We start from the raw sequence: 19,516 nt of genomic DNA, 5'->3' as shown, positions 1-19,516 counted from the left end.
TAGGAAACTATTCTTACTTCAAGCAAGTATATATAGAGAATATGCTTTTGGCCAAGAAACTGCATATTTACATAATGGCAAGAAAAGCTTAGCGTCTTTCAGCTGCAAGCTGCTGTTAAGCCTTCACTGTTCCAGTATAGGCTTGTCTGGATTGCAATGACCAGTTATAAACTTTTGATTTATTTTTACCTTTATCTTTTGGGCTTCTAATTCTTTGATATTCTCAATTTCCTCTTTTTCAAAGGTTGTGTATTTTTAAGGTCACATACTGAGTGTGTTTTTTCACTTTTTATGATATGCTGACATCAGTGGCTGAGACTTTTAAATTCTTATTAAAAATCTTCTGAAATGTTTTGGGAAATAATTTTATGATTTCTCTACTAAGCAGAGAGGTCAAAGCTTAACAGGCTGTAATATGGAGGCTTCAGATATGTTATTAGTAGCAATAACATTTTATACACGGGAAGTAAGATTGTTACATTACTTCGCTAGTATTGTTGCTTCTCATGAGTAATAAAAGAATTTTTCCATTTGCCTTGCAGCATTCCTGATTATCTCTATCAAATATTTTATTGTTCAAGTTCTTTAGATTCTAGTCATGCATGGGTAAATGGTTTTTTTTAAAAAAAAAAAGTTGAGTTTTGATTGTGATAAGTTTGCCTTTCATACATGGAATACTAATATAAGCTAATTTTAAATACATTATAAAAATGTGTTTTTCTTAGCCCTTATTGACTCTTATCTAAACTGATGTGGAGACTATCCTTTATTAAGTGTTCATGCCTTGAAGTTGCATTTGCAATGTAGAAAAGAAGAAATCCTTTTGTATTGCTGTTTGAAGGGAAAAGTTTCAGCTCCAGGAGTTTAGACAAATGCAAGTAATCTTTGGTTATGCTGTTACTTTGAACGTTTTTTTGTCATTCTTTAGCTATTTTAGAATATAATAAAAATCCCTCAGCTATTTTATTAACAGCTGCCAATAAACTTCTACATGTTGCAAATTTAATACACTTCCTAAAGAACACATACTCACCTTCCCTTTAGTTATGTCTCAAAAAATAAATATTGTGTAATATATATAGTGTCAGGAAAAGAAGATTGCTGCATAATGAAATCAAACTTGCCTTTTTTTTCCTCTTGTAGCTGTTGAGTTTTTTAGATGGTAGACAAACACAATTTTTGGATAGAAAATTTATGTAAAGGAACAACAAATAATTCAACCCCTGCATTTTCTTACCTGACCTGCCTATATATATATGTGTATATTATTACTTTTTCATGATACTTCTGATACAGCTTCTGATTCATTTGTCACTGAATTGTAGCTAATTTTAGGTGTGACAAAGCAACTTTTTTAAACATCCCAGGAAATTCAGCACTTCATTTTCAGTAGAATGCATACAAATAGATTGTACCCTGGGGAAATAGAAAAGGGTTTTTTAATCAGGGAGAGCATAATTTTTTTGTCACTGGAATTCAGCCAGGACAAGAATTAACTCTTTAGCTTTTAGCAGAAGTGATGTGGGATCTTCAACACAAAGAACCTGGACACTCAGGTCCTGCCCAGAAGAATTTACCATGGGAAATGTTATTGCCTAGTAAAGGTTTAAGAGGACTTAGACCAAAGAAATTCCCCAGTTAGTGGCTTACTTTGCATTCTCCTTCCTTGCAGAAATTATATATAACACAGGGTTAAAGTAGATGCAAGCACAGAGAATTCTTGGGTGGCTACAGCAACAGTGTATGTTATGCCTGTTTTGTGTACTTGGCTCACATCTGCCTGTGTCTTTCCAGTCTAGTTAAGCTCAACCATTTCTGTACAAACCATTTGATTATCTTTTGTTTGGTTTCTTAGTCTGTCTGCTTACTATAAACATACCTACTGTATATGTTGTGGCGTTGGAGGGCAGCAACACTGTAAAAACTTTCCCACAGTGAACTCCAAGTGGTGTTGTGACTTCAAAAAATAAATTCGACATCCATGCTGACAAACAATCTTCGTGTGCTTTAATGTCCTTCCACTAAGACTGCAGAAGCAGCATTAAAGTGAACTTCCCTGCAAATTATGATGTTAGATAAGAATGTCCTTACTCAAATTTCCTGAAGCTACTCAGCAGTTATTTCTGTAGGGAACATGCTGGCTGGCTGGGTTTGTTAGATTAAAGTAAGAACTTAGGGCAAGGTTCAGTTTAGTTGTTTACCATTTCAAAATCTTAAGTGTTCTTAACTCTTTCATGTGTGTTTTTTCCATCCTTGTTTTGAAAACAATCACATTTTGTCTTTGAAGAAGCTTAAGGGGGAATGTGCAACAAGCCTGCTGATCTAAACGTGGGTTTTTTTCCTGTATCTTAATGTATACAACATACCTTCCGACTCTGTTATTGAACTGTAATAAGCTACAGTTGTGCATTATTGAAGATAAGTATACTTTGATAAACATCTTCCAAAGAATGAAATGTGACTTTGGAAGGGGTGGAATGGAAGCATAACATTTATGTTGTCATTGTTGTGGTATTTACTGTGTCAAAAGAGCAGAAGCTTCGGTATAAGTTTCTGGACTATGACAGATATAAAGCTTGTACACTGTTTTCAGCCCGAGGGATGAAATGTAGCTCATGTCCTGAGGATGAGTCTTGTGGAAGTACTTAATGCTCAAAATTGCGTTCTTTCTGTACTGTCCTTGCTTTTGGGGAAAACCATTTCAGCTCAGTTTACTTTTATTAACGTTTCATTCATTGATTGCGTTGGTACCTTTAAAATGGTATACTTTAAAAATTACTTATTTTGACTGCTTTAGGTGTTGTTAAAATAAATAGAAATCGAAAATATTGAAGTTGAAAATTACAGCTAATTTCAGTTTTGGAATCTGTGTTTTAATGCAGATTTCTGCCATATGTTTTTCAACACAGGAGAGTAAGTATATTTTGATAAAGTAGGTTGTTTCTATTAAATACTGGGGATCTCGTCACACAAAGCCTTCCCAACTCTGGTTTATGAGGACTCAAGTACTAGAAGGTGACCGTGCCAGTCCTCACAAACTGAAATGTGGTTTGTCTGTTTAACAGCCTAATAGAACAGGAGAATCCAAAATCTTTTCTACAAAGAAATTCAAAATGCCATTTTTGTTAAGAAGTGGTATTTACAAATTAGAGTTCAATTCTAGTTCAAATAAAGATGTCTTTCATGATGACATTTATTTGGTTCATACTCTCAAAAAAGCATGTGATTTACTGTTCTTCTCATGGCAGTGCTTCAGTTTCATACATATGTATTTTGGTTTGTCTTTGACCTTTTGCTTATTATTTTTAAATTTGCATGTTTCTCATAAATACAAGCTTTTTTTCTTTTTTTTTTGGGCATTCTTTATTGTGATATTCCCTCTTTAATGTGGTATAATTTTGAGAACAAGAAGTTTTGCAGAAGACCAGCATGAAAAGAATTAATGTTGAGGCATTAAATGTTTACAGATCAGTTTAAGTGGATATAATCCACAACAAGTAACAAAGTGGGAACATTTAACTTCAAAGCACATATGGCTGCTCTTACAAAATCAAAAAATGCAAGACTTAGGAAAATGTGTCTCTAATACTTTGTATGGCCTTCTTTCTCATAAACAAGTAGAATATACCTTAGCTTTTTAGATTGGTTTTGAAATGAAGACTGTAAACAGCTTAGTTTCATCATCAGATAAAATATTTGAATAAATTATAAATATTTACAATAATTTTTAGCTTTAAAAAAGCAGAAGTAGAGGGTGATTGCGTTCATTTTGCGTGAGAGGGAGGGATTTTGCAAAATAATTAAGCCTTTGTAGTTTGGTTCTGCAGCCTTAGCCTTCTCAAAATTCCGCCAGGTGTTGGTGAAGGCTTTCAGTGTCTCCTGCTCGGCGCGCCGGGCAGCCGGACCAGCGGTCTCTGTCTGCCTTGCGCTTGGGGCAAGCCGCCTTCTGCCCTGGGTATCTGTGCAGGTGATGAGTAGCTGTGCGGGATGGATGGGGAAGTAGGTGAAATGAGCTGGAAGGAAGAATGTAATACTAGTAAAATCAGAGAATTTTAGATAGAAGGTATTACTGCAGGTACAAATTTGTAGGACAAAGAAAATCCCCTTAAATGTTTCTGGTTTAGAATTTCTGTACTTTTTATTTCCATCTCTACCTTGACTTACCCCCCACCTTGTTATCTATCTGCTGTGGTTAATGCGCTGTGATGTTCTCATGCCTGTATTCCTCTCGTCACCAATCTTCTCTTCTGTGTCCAAAATTATTTTTTTTTTTTTTCAGTAGGTACATAGAAGATTTTTTATTCACTAATATCTACTCATGTTTTTTGCATGCCAACCATTGTGGCATATTTAAAAAAAAAAAAAAAGACATCAAAAAATCCTGAAATAAAAACAGCCCAGAATGCTTTATATGAAAGAAAGCTTCGTGTACTTGTATTAGTAAACTCCTTGACAATAAGGACAAATAGGTTTTTTTAAATTATTGTTTTTCCTGTACTTTCAGCTATAGTATTAACATATTAGAAAACACTATTAATTGAAATTGAATGTATGTGTTAAACATACAAATATCTACAAGTACTGCTGGATGAAATATGATGATTCTTCAACTGTGTTTAGAAATCCTATATAACCTTTTAGAACAGGAAATGAATAATCCTGTATCAAATTAAAATTTTAGAGGGATTAAGCCTCTTTTTCACTGATAAATTCAACACACAAATTTAGTTAATAGTACTGGAGAAAGTGCAAGCATTTGATATATTTGCCATGCCTTATAGATTAATATATAAAAAAAAATAGACTAAATGTCGTGTGATGTATATTCCAATCACATTCATATTCCAAATCTCACTGCCACATTTTACAATATTATACCCTTGAAAGCTTTTGTTGGGTGTTATGCATTCTCTGTGATGTGATGTTTGAGCCTCATCGTCTGAGAAAATTAAAAAGATATATCTGTCTGATAGAGGAAGTGGGTTGTGAACAATGTTTTGTATTCAGTTCTTAAAAATAGTGATTAAAAGAGCTGCTTTAATTATACAGTAGTGTTAATGAATTATTTCCTTATGTTTTGTCTTTATGGCTTACATGTGTGGATATAGTTTCAGTGTACTCAACTGTAATTTTTCAAAAACACTAGATTAAAATCATTGTAATCTGTAAATTTATTCTAGCTTTACACTGATTTAAATGAAAGTTTATCCAATGAAGTTGGAAATCTTTTGCATAAGATATGCATTTAGCTGCCAAATTCTTTTAAAAAATGCATTGATGGAATTTTTACAACCACAAGGATTTGGAAAAAGTGCAATTTTTAATCCATTTGCTTTAGGAAACACTAAAACTTTAAAACTGGCTGAGTAGGTCGTGTTCAACAAAATGATCTCTTATGAAGGTTTCCTATTTCTATAACTTGTTAAAGATGACAGTGTGTTATTGTACCTTTGCCTTTTGCTGAGTGCTTTTCTTATGGATCATTGAAATGTTCTAAAGGAGAGAGTATTATGCACCAGAAAATTAATTTGTGTGTTACTTGTAGCTTACACCATGTATCTAGAGATGGTACTGTTTTGATGATTTGCAGGTTAACTATGTTTTAATAGATAATCAGATTTTCTAGTGGAGAGCAGTTCTTGAACTGGTGTGTACGTCTGAAGGCATGCTTAAATCTGTTCTGGTGTTGTTCTGAGTTACGTAGTTACCGTGTTAAGCATACCCCCGCTGATAGAGATTACCTCTCAGAGTATGCACCCAAACTTGTCATTGCAAACTTTTTTGAATATTTGGGGTTATTTCTTACTGTTTGTAAAAAATAATAAGACACTGATGACGTGATTGCTTTTTCTCTAACTTGCTGTTTTTCAGTTAGAAAATCCAAGGTATTTGCGAGAAAAACCGATGCCAGTGTCTTTGGTAGGTATTTATATTCCCTTGGTCTTTTATAAGGGCGAACAAACATGCTTAATATTTTTCATTTCTGGTTGGGATTGATTTTACTTGGAGTTACTGCTTAGAACTAAGTTGTTTTGAATTCTTTCTCATTTAACAGATGACACCCAAAATTGGCCTAGGAAAAAGCAGCACTTTTCATAATGAACAGGCACTATTTCGAATGCATGAAAAAGAGGTAAGATTCTTTTTAGTCTTTCTAGAAAAAGAAGATTACACCCAAATTAGTAAATTAGGACATTTTCTTTGGAAATTGGATATTCACAAAGCAGTTTGTTATAGAGCAGAAAAATCTCACGTAAGAGAATTTTTGGTGAAGTGACAGGGCTTTTCATTAAATACTTAACGTATTTCCCAATTACTTAGGGAATAAAAAAGACACTCTGAAAACTTTTACTGTTCCATTGAAGGAATTTTTAATGTAGAGGAGTTTGAATTCTAGGAATTTTCCAAACTGCCTATTAACAGAAGCAGTGGAACTCTTGATTTAGTGAGGAATTTTGTTTACTTTCTATATACCTTTAAAAATCTGCAGATTTAGACCTTATTTGTTTTAGGATCTACATTATTTCTGTATTTGCCTCATTTAGCTCCAATCCTCTTTTATTCATATGGTGTTCTGTATTACTATTTTTGAACATTGTTAATTGGTGAGATAATTGTCAAATCTTGCTTCTCTAATTCTCCTATACTGTGTTATTTTGTTTTCAGTGTGTACAAAAGTAAAGTTTTGTGGTCATTTTCACCTTTTTCATGGTTTAAAGAACTTGTATGCCTATGCTATTTTTGTCATAAGCTACCCAGTTTATTTAAAACATCAGTCATGAGATAAAACTCAAATATGTTTAGCACATAGATAATTCAGATTCTTCTGAAATCATATCAGCATTACCTTTTTTGGAAGTCAGTGTATCAATGGCCTGGTGGAACGGACTTCAGGAAAGGAAATTCAACATGTATTAGGAAAATTATAAAAAAAAACAAAAAAACAAAAAAAAACAAAAAAAAACCCCAAACAAACAAAAAAACACAAACAAAAAAACCCCAAACAATACAGACCCAACACTCTTCTTGCTTTGCGCTTCAAATTCCTGTTTTCAGCCATATGCTCTTGGAAAATTGAGACATATATACACAATTCTGTAGCTATCCACAGTACTTAGACCTACATAGGGCTCCAAATATGTACAAGTTGGAAGGGAAAGGGGTGTCATCTGCAAACCATGAAATTGTCCCTCCTTTTATGTGGCATGTTGTAAGGAGGCTTGTGAATTAGAACTGTCCTAATACTACCTTTAAGACACTTCAGAAGTCATCTTTAACTGAGATACAGGGCAGGGTAAATTTGGTTTGCAGATACTTCCATTGTTAATGAAGTAAGGTATATGAAAGCCTGCTTTATGTTGATAGCTGGCAGTCTAATTTGATGCTTAAACAAGCAGCCTGATATGGCAGTTGCACAATCTGTGCGCCTTTCACTTTCTCTGCTCTGGTCTAATATTGACTGTTCTTTTGTATTGACAGTACTCAAACCACCATTGCCCTGGGATAAGGCAAGGTTTCATAAGATGTGAAAATAGACCAAAAAATAAATAAATTGAAAGCACAGTGTTGTCATTTATATAATATTTTCAAATTAAGTAAACAGGAATGCATGCCAAATAGCTACGTAAAATACTCAGCGAGTACTTTGCTAGTTCAGTGGAAAAATCCTCTAAACCACACAGTAAAAATCCAGTACTTTTTGCTAATGGTACTCGACTGTGGGCTAGTTTAAACTGGAAAGGTTATAGACAGTATTTCACAATCACCATGTGTGTGCTATTAAGTAGAAAACTTGAATGTGTTTTCATCTTATTTTGTTTGTGAAGCTCAATTAAGAATAAAGCCTTTTCATTTATAGAATGTAAATGTATTAACAGAAAAATAGTGCTGTACAAAAGAGTTTTGGTAAACCTTTAACTGTTTTCAACCTCTTTGTAGTAGAACGGGAGAACATAAAATAGGATAACTGTGGTTTTTTGCTTTTAACCTTTAGACCTTTGTTCATAAACCATTCCTGCACCTGTTTTGACTCTGTAATGCCAAACACATGGCCATTTTCAATGATAACCACATCACAGATTTATGAAAATGTGAATATCATCAGGCAGTGGTTTTTATTCATTTTTTCCCCAAATACTTCTGACATGGATTAAACCACTTGGGAAACTGTCATTACTGAAAAATCATGGTTTTAAACAAGGAAGATGCAACAAAACAGGAATATATCAGTTTTCAGCAGTACAGCCAAACAGACAGATGGCATGAGTGGCTTATCTTGATAAATAGGAAAAAGCGTCCCTTTGAACTTCACCTTTTGGTCATCCTGAGTGCCACCCAATACTCTGTGGAACAGAGGAGGGAGGAAAGAAAAAGTTATTTGTGATTTTTCAGAGAAACAGAACCAATACCACTGCTGAGTTTGAAATTGTTCTGGAAATATAAAACAAATGTAGCTATGTTAATAAAATGAGGTGTTTTGTTAACCTTTCTCAAACAACCAGTTTATCTGTTGTATCCTTTAAAGAAGAGTTGATGTTTCTTTAAAGAAGTTCTGTTTCTTAATTTTTCATTTTGTCAGTCTTAATTTTTCTTAGCGTTTTTCTCAGTTTCCTTCTGTTTTATTTCTGTAAGCAAAGATATTTGTTTATCTAGACTCAGCAAATGAAACCTAAGCAACTCTGAGACAAGGATATTGGAAATAATTATAGCCATCAATTTAAAATAATAAAAAGCTAAAATTAACACCAGGAATACATTTGTGCTGAGCTATATACCAACTCTTAAATAATTTATTTTTTTTTAGGCAAGCTGACAAGGTCAATGCTTTGTGCAATAACTGTATCGTGCAGCTTCATCTATCTGCTTTAACTGAGAACATCGAGTGTTTCCAATGTTTTTGTTGACTTTACCACTGTGTTCCTGTCACTTTTCTGGTTTGATTTTTGGAAATCCAGTGATAAAGTCTCTGGACACTGGTGTGAGGGTGCTTTTCCAGCTTTTTGTATACTAAAGAAGTCGGGCAGAAACAGTTGTCTTTCCTACAACCAGGTGGAATAATAGTGCAGTACAACTAGAGGGAGGAGTAATTCTGGGGCAGGCAATGGGTGAATTTTTAAGAGGTTTCAGAATACCTGCAGGATAATTTCCACTGATTTGTCATGTGGAATGAGGAGTGAGGAAGAGAGAGTACATGCCCAAGGAAAAGGAAAGATGAGTTACTTAGTGAAAGAGAGTGTAGAGAATGGGAAAAAAAAAATGTCTTTTTACGCTGAAAATGCATTGTCATGGATTGAGAACCGGAAGTAAGATGAAAAGGAAGAGGGTTTTTTTATGTATTCAAGAATTCTATCTTTAAGATGCACCATTTAAAAAAAAAAAGCTATTTAGAACCTTTAGGTTTGTGAGGTTTGTAATCTTTATTTATGTTTTTCTCCTTTTTTTTTTGTTGTTTTTTTTTTTTTTTTGGTGGCTGAGCAGTCCCATTTGTTGCATGACCCAAATTTTGTTTATAAAGATCATCAAGCCGTGTACATAGTTTTACTGCTCGAAAACGGTTGGCATCTAGTGATGTATTTATGTTAAGATAAAATCAGCATGCTGCAGTGATGATGTTATAGTTGAGTCTTGGTCTGGCTAAAAGTGTTCTGAATTTAAAGTGTTGAAAGCAGCAGATTTATGGTGCTTCTCACTTACCTGGCAACAGATTATAACTTGAAGTGAACTGCATAAGGGCTGTGATACAGATTTTCCCCAAAACGGACTGTAGACAGAATCTAGAGGAAAGAATGCAAGAAGGAAAGGTTGTAGAACTTGGGAGGGAAAGTAGATAACACTTGATGGTGGTGTTAAAGAAAAGAGGTGTGGTTTTAAGAGAGGAAAAAAACCATACCACTTGAAGATAAAAATGTACCCCTGCAAATAGAAGGAGATGGTGATCAGTGAGCATCGTCCTGGTTTTGACTTCTTCCTCTTAATTACTCTGTTCTATAGCAAAGTATTTAAATACATGAATTAAATGTTTAATGCGTGCCAAATTAAAAGCCATAAATAAAACTAATAGGGAAACACTGTCCTAAATGAAGGACTCCTGTAATTAAAATGAGCTTTTACCAATGTGAAATTAATATTGTGCTTTTAGCTATGTTATGCCTTTGATATTTTTTCTCTCATTGAAAACAGATATTTTGTTCATCTCTTCCAAGAATGGTAGCAAAAAATATCAGTACTGGTCTCTTGTATATTATAATGAATTAAAAATGTTAGTGCTCCTGTGTATGTATGTCTCCAGAGTTTAAATCTACTTGGTAGATGGCTGTAGATACATATGTGTATAGAATTGGGAGAGCTGAATACAGCTAAAGGAGCCTGCTTAGGCATGTAACGGGGCTGGTGATCCTGCCCGTGCTTTTTAAGCTCAGAGGTATTTACTAAAAATAGGAAGAGTGTGTTTTTGATGAACTTTCTGAAAGCATCTGAGTTACAAAGGCATCTGTAGGTGGGCTCGAAACTTGAATCTTGCAATAACTGGAGCTTTGTGTGTTGGAATTATTTTTCTTCTGATCCCTCTGTTCTTTACTTCCACTTCTTTTCCTTTACTGTTCTCATTCTTCTGTTCTGTTCATCCAGAGCTGTCTAAGTCATACTTATGCTTGTAAATTTTTTGCTCTTTTACAAGGGGTAAAAATTAAGGCTTTTAATTCTGGTGAATATTGTTGTTAAAATGTAAGAATACATGTTGAATTCTGTTCACACAAGTGTGGCCCATAAGAAGGGGCAAGAAAATGAAAAAAGGCAGATATGACATAATGACTGCTTTCATCTTGATTTTTGCTTTTCTGTAACTTTTTTCTTAGGACAATTTGGTTCTGAAAATACTGTTTTGTTTTTTTTTTTTCCCCCTTAAAAATATTCCAAGCAGTGTGTATTGTGACTTTGAATATTCTCTGGTTCATTTGAATTTTCTCCTTCTATCCACAAATCTGATGTCGATTTTGAATGCAGTGTTTGATTTATATTGAAAATTCAGACATAAACTGATTCGCACCACCAAGTAATCATTCTGTATAGTAATCTGTTAGTTCATGTTTAAAAATGCAGCAATCTTGACTTCTGTTAACATGATTCCTGGCTGATTAATGTCCTGTTCCTAAGAACATATGCAAGTTGTCCATTTTCTTCCATGTGAGGAAATCGCATCCTGTCTTGCTTTGATAACTCTTCAGAATGTAGTGTAATAAACCCCAAACCTTATTTTATTGCTAGACTGTTGTGCGACATACAGTGTATGTCAGGATGAGACATGTTTTCATAAACTGACTTGTGATTTATAATTTCTGATACTAATTGGCCTGGTCATGGAGATGTATATGTACATGTACAGTTATTTATTTATTTTTTTGCAATAGTTTGTGAACTATGTCTTTAATTATTGCACATATGTGCTGGAGACACTGAGAAAGATCAAAGAGGTAGGTTAGCAATTCAAACTAGTGTTTTAACCAGTAGAATGTCCAGATGGTTGCCAAGCAGCTGGGAATTAATCTTTTGCTGCATGATTAATCTCTACCTCAAAGTGTGTCTCTCCTTTAAAAAAAAAAAAAAAGTTAATTTTTTTTACATTTATTTTATCCCTAGTTTTAAAGGGAGAAAAGACACTGACTAGAAAAAGTAGGTACTATGCACCATTACTGCTACACATCATGCTTGTAAAATAAAGGTGGAAGTACAGTTTTAATGTCTATGTAAGGAGATCCTGAAATGAATGTCAAAACTTCAATAGCTGATGAAATACAATGTATTTAAAAAAAAAAAAAAGGAATAATACTCTGGAGAAAACGTAGGTATTATTAACTCAGTGTATGCAGACTCATTTATTTTGCTGGATCTGGCACTATGCAGAATTATATGTAGTTTTCAAGTAGTATCTATTATTTTATTATACTCAGATTTTCCTACCTCCCTTTGAAATGAGTATGATTTCTGCATCTTCCCAAGGTTCAACTGGGTTCAATTTTCAGTGCTGGCAGCTGAAGAATCAGTTGCATTTTTGACCTGTCTTTTATGAAATTGCATCTAGTAAGTTATTACCATGTATAAGCTTTCACAATTTCTAAACATTCTGAACTTTTTTTGGTGTTTACTGATATCAGAGTCTCTATTACCAGTGGCAGACATTAGTTACGTATGGAAGTGGGACACTTGCCGATCCAAATAAAGCTGTTAAGTAATATGAAGTGCTGTAGTGCTAATACGCATGTTAGATTTGTTAGCCATCTAAAACATCCTTTAGAGTAAAAATACCATTTCAAGTTATTACAGTTGTTGGGATACAGAGCTGTATGTTTTTCTTCTTATTCCCACCACCCCCAACTTGGAAATCTATGAAAAATACATTGTTCTCTCTTGAAAGAGACTAATGGCATTTACATATGAATAAGAACAATTGTCCATTCAGTTATTTTTCTGTACACAGCAAATGTGTATCAATGTTCAGTGTCATTTAAAAAGTCAGCCTTTTCTTGACAGGGGAAAGCTGGTATGATTTGATTTAGGACAAAGCCTTTCATTTTTAGTGGCTATAAAAATGGGGCGATGTCATATTAATTTTTTACTTAAGTGGATATCTAGTTTCTCTTCAAAGAGTACTCTGTAGAAATATTATAACTGAAAGTAGTAGTTGTAGTGTTTTTAAAGAGTAAAGTTACAAAGAAGGTTAGATATGTGCAGAGAAGTATGAATGTTTGTTAGGTCAAATAATATAGTCCAGATCATAAACATAGACTCTTGTGGAGGGACCTTTGAATCTGGGCAAAATGCCATGTTTATAAAGGGTCTTTTTACATTCTGATTTCTGGCTTGCATGTTTCACTGGTTTGATTCTGCTTTTCTTGCAGTCTGTCTCTGGTTTGTCCAGACTGTATGCTCTTTGCAGCAGAGACTTTACAAGACGTTTATTTCACTTTAGGCATTGCATCAGATAAAAATATTGATGATATTCAATGCAGAATTTGGAGTGATACTGATTTATTATTTCAAAATGTAATTATACTTTTTTTTTTTTTTAAATTTCTGTGTTATACTCAGAGGATGAGCACAAACATCAGGAAAAAAGCCTGATGCTAATGTGAATCCCAGATGGAAAACCTGCTTTTATTGTGTGTAATGTTCCACTAGGAAAAATATTATTTATTGCTTCCTTTAATTTATAGGATTTGTTCTTAAAGACTAATAGAGCCTTGGAAATTTCAGTCGAGTAAAGACAGCTAGGTGGCAAAACTACACACCACCATCCCACCCCCCTTGCCCTTCGCAGGACACTTTTGGGAAATGTTTGCATCTGAAACAGTGAAAAACAATGACCCTTGATACCTAAAAGGATCTCCTTTGCATATCATTAAAATTCTTTATGTTAAAGACTCAAAATAGTCCTCTTTATTGTATAAAATTCCATTTATAAAGGGAACCAAGCTGAATGTCAGGGAGATACAGCAGGTGCTGCTCCTGTACCTGGAACTCCTCTTGAAATCTTAACCTGTGAAGAAAAGCAGACTTCTCAACCACATATGTTATTTTTTTCTCAATTAAGTGTTCATCCTTGTACCTTGATTATTTGTTTTTAAGGAGTTTTGGTGGGGCTACAGGCTTTCCCGTAGACCTATATTGCTTTACCTTGGCAGAGCTTAAACATTCTCCTGATTTGAGGATAACTGGAATTTTTTGGTGAACTGTTATGCAGAAGGCCATCCACAGCACGTCTATGTTGTGTTTTGTTCAAGTCTTGAGACTTCTTCTCCTGTTACTCCTCAGGATTCTAAATATTTATTCTAAGTAGCTTAAGAGAACAACACAGACTTGAGGGTCTTAAGTCTTCCAGAAAATAACTGTTCTTCTTGCGTGTTTTTGAGACTTTGAGTAAAGATCACTAACCTCTTCTGTATAATGTGCTTCTAGAGTAACATCTGCACTTGCAAAGAAAGCAAATCGGTTTGTGCTTTTAAAACCTGTGGTCGGATTTGATACTTCGGTCATCATATGCACATTTCACTTTACTGTAGATCCAGAACATCAGTGAGCCTTCTCTCTTAATGTACTTTGCCTGTTTTAATTGTGAAGTTTTTCCAGCTCCTGGTTGCCTTGAGAAGGGAATCTGATGACCACACTGGTCAGTGTAGGAAGGGGGGGTGTATTTCTGTATGCATCTTATATGTTTTACCTATCCTGCTTTCTTTTTGTACTATAATGCATTTCTCTCTTCAGTTAAAAACACTTCTAGAGTAGGTATTGATCTTCAAAATTGTTTAAGTGGGTAGAAGCTTCTCATTAAATATAAGATTCAAGATTAAGTTATATACCAGGTGCCAAGTGTGCTGGTTACAGACATCTTAATGAAATGAATATGGAAGTGAACAGCATTTTTTTTCCACATACTGTATACTCAGCATGCGTTTTCCAGCAGTTCAGTTTTGAAAATGGGAGATTAGTTCCAATATGATTAAATTTTTATATTTACTATAGAATTTCTTGCTCAAATAAATTGTTATAAAGTATAAATGTGTTTCCTTTTTTTCATGCCAGTGATTTTCTTTTAGATATTTCACTGATTACTCCTGACTCTTAAATTGCTCTAAATGTTAAAAGTATTAATATACCTTAAAGCCGGTCTTAAAATTTTTGAAGGTACAATGCACAATATAAGGTACAGAAATAATACAATGAAAAAAGATGGCTTGTTATATATGATGTGAGATACACTATTCCAAATTAATTTTTTTTTGTCTGAGGTCAGTATTTCTTTATGTATAATAAATCTTGAATGTTTTGCAAGTACAGTATCATCTGTCTGTACAGTTTAAAACACTGTATAAATTATCAAAATTTATTTTTTTAACCCTGGATGTGGAAATTGAGCAAATATGATTCTGTAGAAAGTTCTAGTTGTTTATTGTTTCTGTTGTTTATTTTTTTAAGAAAGCTTTTTCTTCTATGAAAATATCAGAGCTTTGTATTGTGCACTGATTTCTTTCATCAGCTGCATAACACCAAGACAAATAAGTTTTGTCGTATATTGTAAGATATAGCAGTCATTGTTCTACATTGTTAGTTCTTACTTTGAAGTTCTCATTTATTGTTTACATCCTTCTTGCCCTTCCTTGCTTCCTCCCTCCCTCCCCCATATAGTCATAGACTTGGAAAAAAATGTGGCAAACAACAAGTACTATTTTGTCAAATATCCCCCTCAAAATCTCTGGATGTTAAACCTTCAAGATGCCACCTCTGGCCTAAGGGTGATCCCGGTAATGAAGATGAGTGAACAGTGATCAGTAGTTCAAAGCTCTTTCTGATAAATATTGTTAGTCTACTTATTGATTTATTTTTAAATCAGGTTTTTAAGTATTTCTACAGATTTTTGTAAATGGTGACAAGATGAATGTTTGTCTTCTCTCATGAAAACCTGAGATAGCAATTTTTTTGGCTAAAGATTTATGGCAGTTGTAGATTAGACTCTATCAGTTTGACAATTTATTAATTATATTTTCATAGCACCTAACCTGTACTATGAAAACATAGGACAGTGATAGGATGAAACCCCATTTTCAGGTAACTATTTGCTAGGTTTTGTGGTGTTTTGTTTTTTTAAATTAGGCAGAAAGTGTGACTAGGCACATAAAAGCAGTTCTGTTGATACCACCCTCAATGGCTTTAAATAACAGGGACAGCACAGCTGTTTGACATCAGTATTGTTTACATGGCCTTAGGGTTTAATTGCCTCATACTCTTTGTAAGGAGAATAAACAATGACAGAAATCCAAAGGAATGATGTTCAGGAAACAGCAATGGCTGCATTTCATACATAGTTGCAAACTTCTCAACTGTATTTAAATATCTACACTTTTTTTTTTTGTCTGAATGGTAACATGCCATAAATTTAATGTTCTCTGTCTCTAAACTGGTAACAAAATGTATTAAAACTGATGAGCATGAGCACAGTTCATTCACCTTGTTAGTAGCAATTACTTTTCTAAGTTGGTTTTATCTATTTTCACTAAAACTTGTGAAGGTCTTTTTTCTGTTGTAGGTTATTTAGTTTCTCAATATGTGTTTAATAAGTAAAGTAAAGCTGAAGTGCAAAGGGCACTTTACAGAAGAGTAGCACATAAAGTTACAAAGCGCTATTCCACAGGAAATTGAGACTAACATAGCGAATGAGGTTTGACATTTGGTAACTACAGATATGCGGTTGACTCAGTTTGGTATGGTTTTAATTTGAAATTAGTATTTAATAACATGTTTAAACTTTGAAATAGATGGGGAGAAGTTTCACTCCCAGTTATGAAGTGATGAGCCCATTTGCTTCAACCCCAGCCTTAATGAGATCACTTTTTAAAATGTGTTTACATGACTCAATTTTTTTATCTACTTATGTGGTGAGATTGGAAGTCTGCCTTACACAAAGGGTGGGTCAAAAAGCAGATTTATAAATGAAACCAGTACTCCAAGCTTTGCTATAGGACACTGTTTTGTTGTCCTTATGCTTTCTGGCTCTCCCAGGAGTTTTCCACAGAAGAAATGTATGCATAGGATTTTTAAGCCAGTATATCTTTTTACAGTGAATGCTCAGATTAACACTTCCAGAAGTTGTGATGAAGATACATGTATGTCTTGGAATGATGGACTGTTATAAAATTTAAATGTTATTGGAGAATTTATCTTTATTTTTTTACCAGTTACTTATTACAAATCTAGCTTTCCTCTAAAGAATAGCTGAAAACTCCATGTGCGCATCAACTATTGAATTTCAAACACTTTAATATGGATCTCACATTTATTTATGTAGTACGTCCCGAAGGGGCAAAATTATGTAAGTTGTAGACAAAGAACACAAGGCAGGAAAACAGGGTGCTGAATCTTCGGAATTTCATTATATTTATGGAAGTTGAGAACCTTGACTACTTTTGAAGGTATCACCTTTTCAGCCCTCAACTGATGAGGTCTTTGGGATTTTTCAAGTAAGATATGTATATTTAGTTATACATATAAATTTTATATATAAATACATTTGTATTTTTATATATTTGTAAAATTTTTTTTTTTTTTTAATATTCAAAGAAGTAGTAATCTTTTGTGATTAGAGTGTTTGCCTTCATTAAGAGCTGACTTCTGTATCTTGGACACATTTTTCACATTTGTAATTTGATTGCAACTGTCTGTCCTTGGAAAGTAGTCCCAAAATCTGTGAAATTTTAAGGGATGCCTGTTTTACTGGAAGTAGTGCAATGGATTAATGAACTAAAATTGATGAGAAGTAGTTCAAGTGCAAGGATGGTGTTAAGTGGAAGATTAATGACAAGGAGTGGGAGCCAAATTCAAATACAGGAATTTCTGCTGTCAACCTGTGGGGAAACAACCACGTGTCTGAGAAGAATCACCAGCATTAGAAAATATATGTCCATATTTCATACAAAATAAGTTTTAGAGTTTGATTTATTTTTATGTTCTTTCAACCTACAGAGTAACAAAACGTAGTCCAGATCTCAGCTGACGCAAACCGCCAAGGATTAATTTACAGCAGCCAAGGCATTTTCACTTTATTAATGAGTTTTAAATGTAATGTGTTTGTGCAGATTTAATAGCTATGTGAGTGCAATAGCTATATATCAGTAATTCATAAGCTTTCAGTGTAATTCAAGTAGATTGGAGTCCCGTGTTTAGTTTCTAGTATTTGTGTTTTTACAAGATCTTCATATTTACTGATGGAATATTCACAAACCGTCGATCTGGAAGTGGATTACTCTGCTGTGTTTTTTAAAATCAAGACTTATTTATCACCTGGTACTAAGATTTTCTTCTATAATGTCACTTTGTTGGAGGGATATATGCATATACTTCTTTTCATATATACATATGCATATATTTAATGAATAGAACGTACATTTTTATCATGATACTTACTTCTGGATGGTAAAAGAGATGGCTGACAGCTGAGAACACTGTTTTCTTTGGATTAATTTGTCAATCTAACTTTTGTTCCCCTGGTAATTTGCATAAGACTGTACCTATTTAGTCTTGGGAGATAGGTATCCTCTTTATATGCAGGCATATGCTTTGAGTATCCGTGGATGTGGAGTCCAGAAGTTGAAAGGGTTTGCTGCTCTTGCTGCTTCTGTTTCTAGTTCTTGAGGAGTCTGGTATATTTGCTGCACAGCATTTTGCATTTTTGAGTTGACTTGGATATTTGTGGCTCACATTTTCAAGTTACAATAACATAGTGATATTTTCAAGTCACAATAAACAGTAATATTTAACAAAAAGTAATCGTATAAAAGAACTTGTTAATTTGCAGTGTGTTTATTGTTTGTATATGTTAGATAAAGATTCATGCCTGAGTTACTACTTTTGTTAAGTCAAAGGCATAAAAATAAAGACAGAATGAATAATGCTTGTTGGTTCCTTTAGAGTTTGTCAACTGAGTATATTAGAAGTCAGGTTCATAGTTGAGATAAACAAAAATTTGAGTATGAAAATAGCTGAATGGTGATTGGGAGTCCAGTGTCCAACTCCAAGGTGGGTGGACCTCAGCATCACGGGCTCTTACAACATCAAAAGGGCAAATACAAATTTTTCTGTTGGCAACAGATCACTTAAAGTCGTCCTGGGGAGATGGTGATATGCTCCAAAGATTTTGGACTGTCCTTGCTAAAGTGAGGGGGTTTGTTGGGTTCTGTCACTCTGGGGAAGCTTTTCTGTCCATTTTGCTTTCTGAACAGTAGAAATGATTAAATGTAAAAGCGGAATAGCCTGAATCTGAACACGAGGTGTCACATTTCTTTTTTAGAAGACTCTGAGAAAGGCAAAATACCTATTATATTTGCAGAGTCCTGAGGACTGTCTTTAATGGTGTACTGAAAATGTGCAAGAGGTTTTAAAACACTTTAAAGATGAAAGCTTGGACTATAAGTAAGAAGTGGCAATGTGTTAATGTGTTGGAAGGCTTCAAGTACATTACTTTGAACAAACACAAGCAGAAGCAGGAAATGTATTTTAGCAATCAAATTCAGCAGTAGTATCCTTAATCCCATTATAAGTCACCTTTAAAAGGAAATGTGTTTATGATGTGAACTCTATGAATAATAGAAAACAAACAAAAATAAGCATGCATCTGGGCTAAAGGACATTCTTTGTGTAAATATAACACCTGCATAAAGAATAAAAGCATGTTTCCCATACTTGTATATTAACAGAAATATTAAAAGTTTCATTCTTAGGTGTTTATTTAAATAAAGGATGATAGGTTTTTCTGGGCAGTAGCAGTTGTTTTTATTGCCAACTAAAACATCTTCCAAATTCATTTTCGAAATAAATATTTTAGGTTGAGATCTTTTCTAACAGTTTTATCAATTACATATGAAAATACTGAATATAGATTTTTTTTTTTTTTCATAGCGGTTATTTGTTAGTGACTTCCCATTGCCTTCTCAATGACATAAGTGAGTAATTCAGAAGTTACGCAAAGGTCATG

General features: G+C 33.9%; 1 protein-coding gene across 4 annotated transcripts in view; it reads left to right on the top strand.

The window, feature by feature from the left end:
- Positions 1 to 19,516, top strand: part of CEP112 (centrosomal protein 112) — a 173,669-nt gene that overhangs the window by 15,910 nt on the left and 138,243 nt on the right. For all 4 annotated transcript variants that reach the window (XM_042802635.1, XM_042802634.1, XM_042802636.1 and 1 more), the window contains 2 exons: positions 5,872 to 5,919; positions 6,056 to 6,133. In XM_042802635.1, coding sequence (XP_042658569.1) covers positions 5,872 to 5,919; positions 6,056 to 6,133 — 126 coding nt within the window. The remainder of the gene's footprint in view (positions 1 to 5,871; positions 5,920 to 6,055; positions 6,134 to 19,516) is intronic.

Source organism: Tyto alba, unplaced genomic scaffold (genome assembly GCF_018691265.1).
Source record: "Tyto alba isolate M040663 unplaced genomic scaffold, T.alba_DEE_v4.0 Super-Scaffold_39, whole genome shotgun sequence".
NCBI lineage: Eukaryota > Metazoa > Chordata > Aves > Strigiformes > Tytonidae > Tyto > Tyto alba.
The sequence above is the reverse complement of the archived record's forward strand: the minus strand, read 5'-3'. Positions and strand labels throughout refer to the sequence as shown.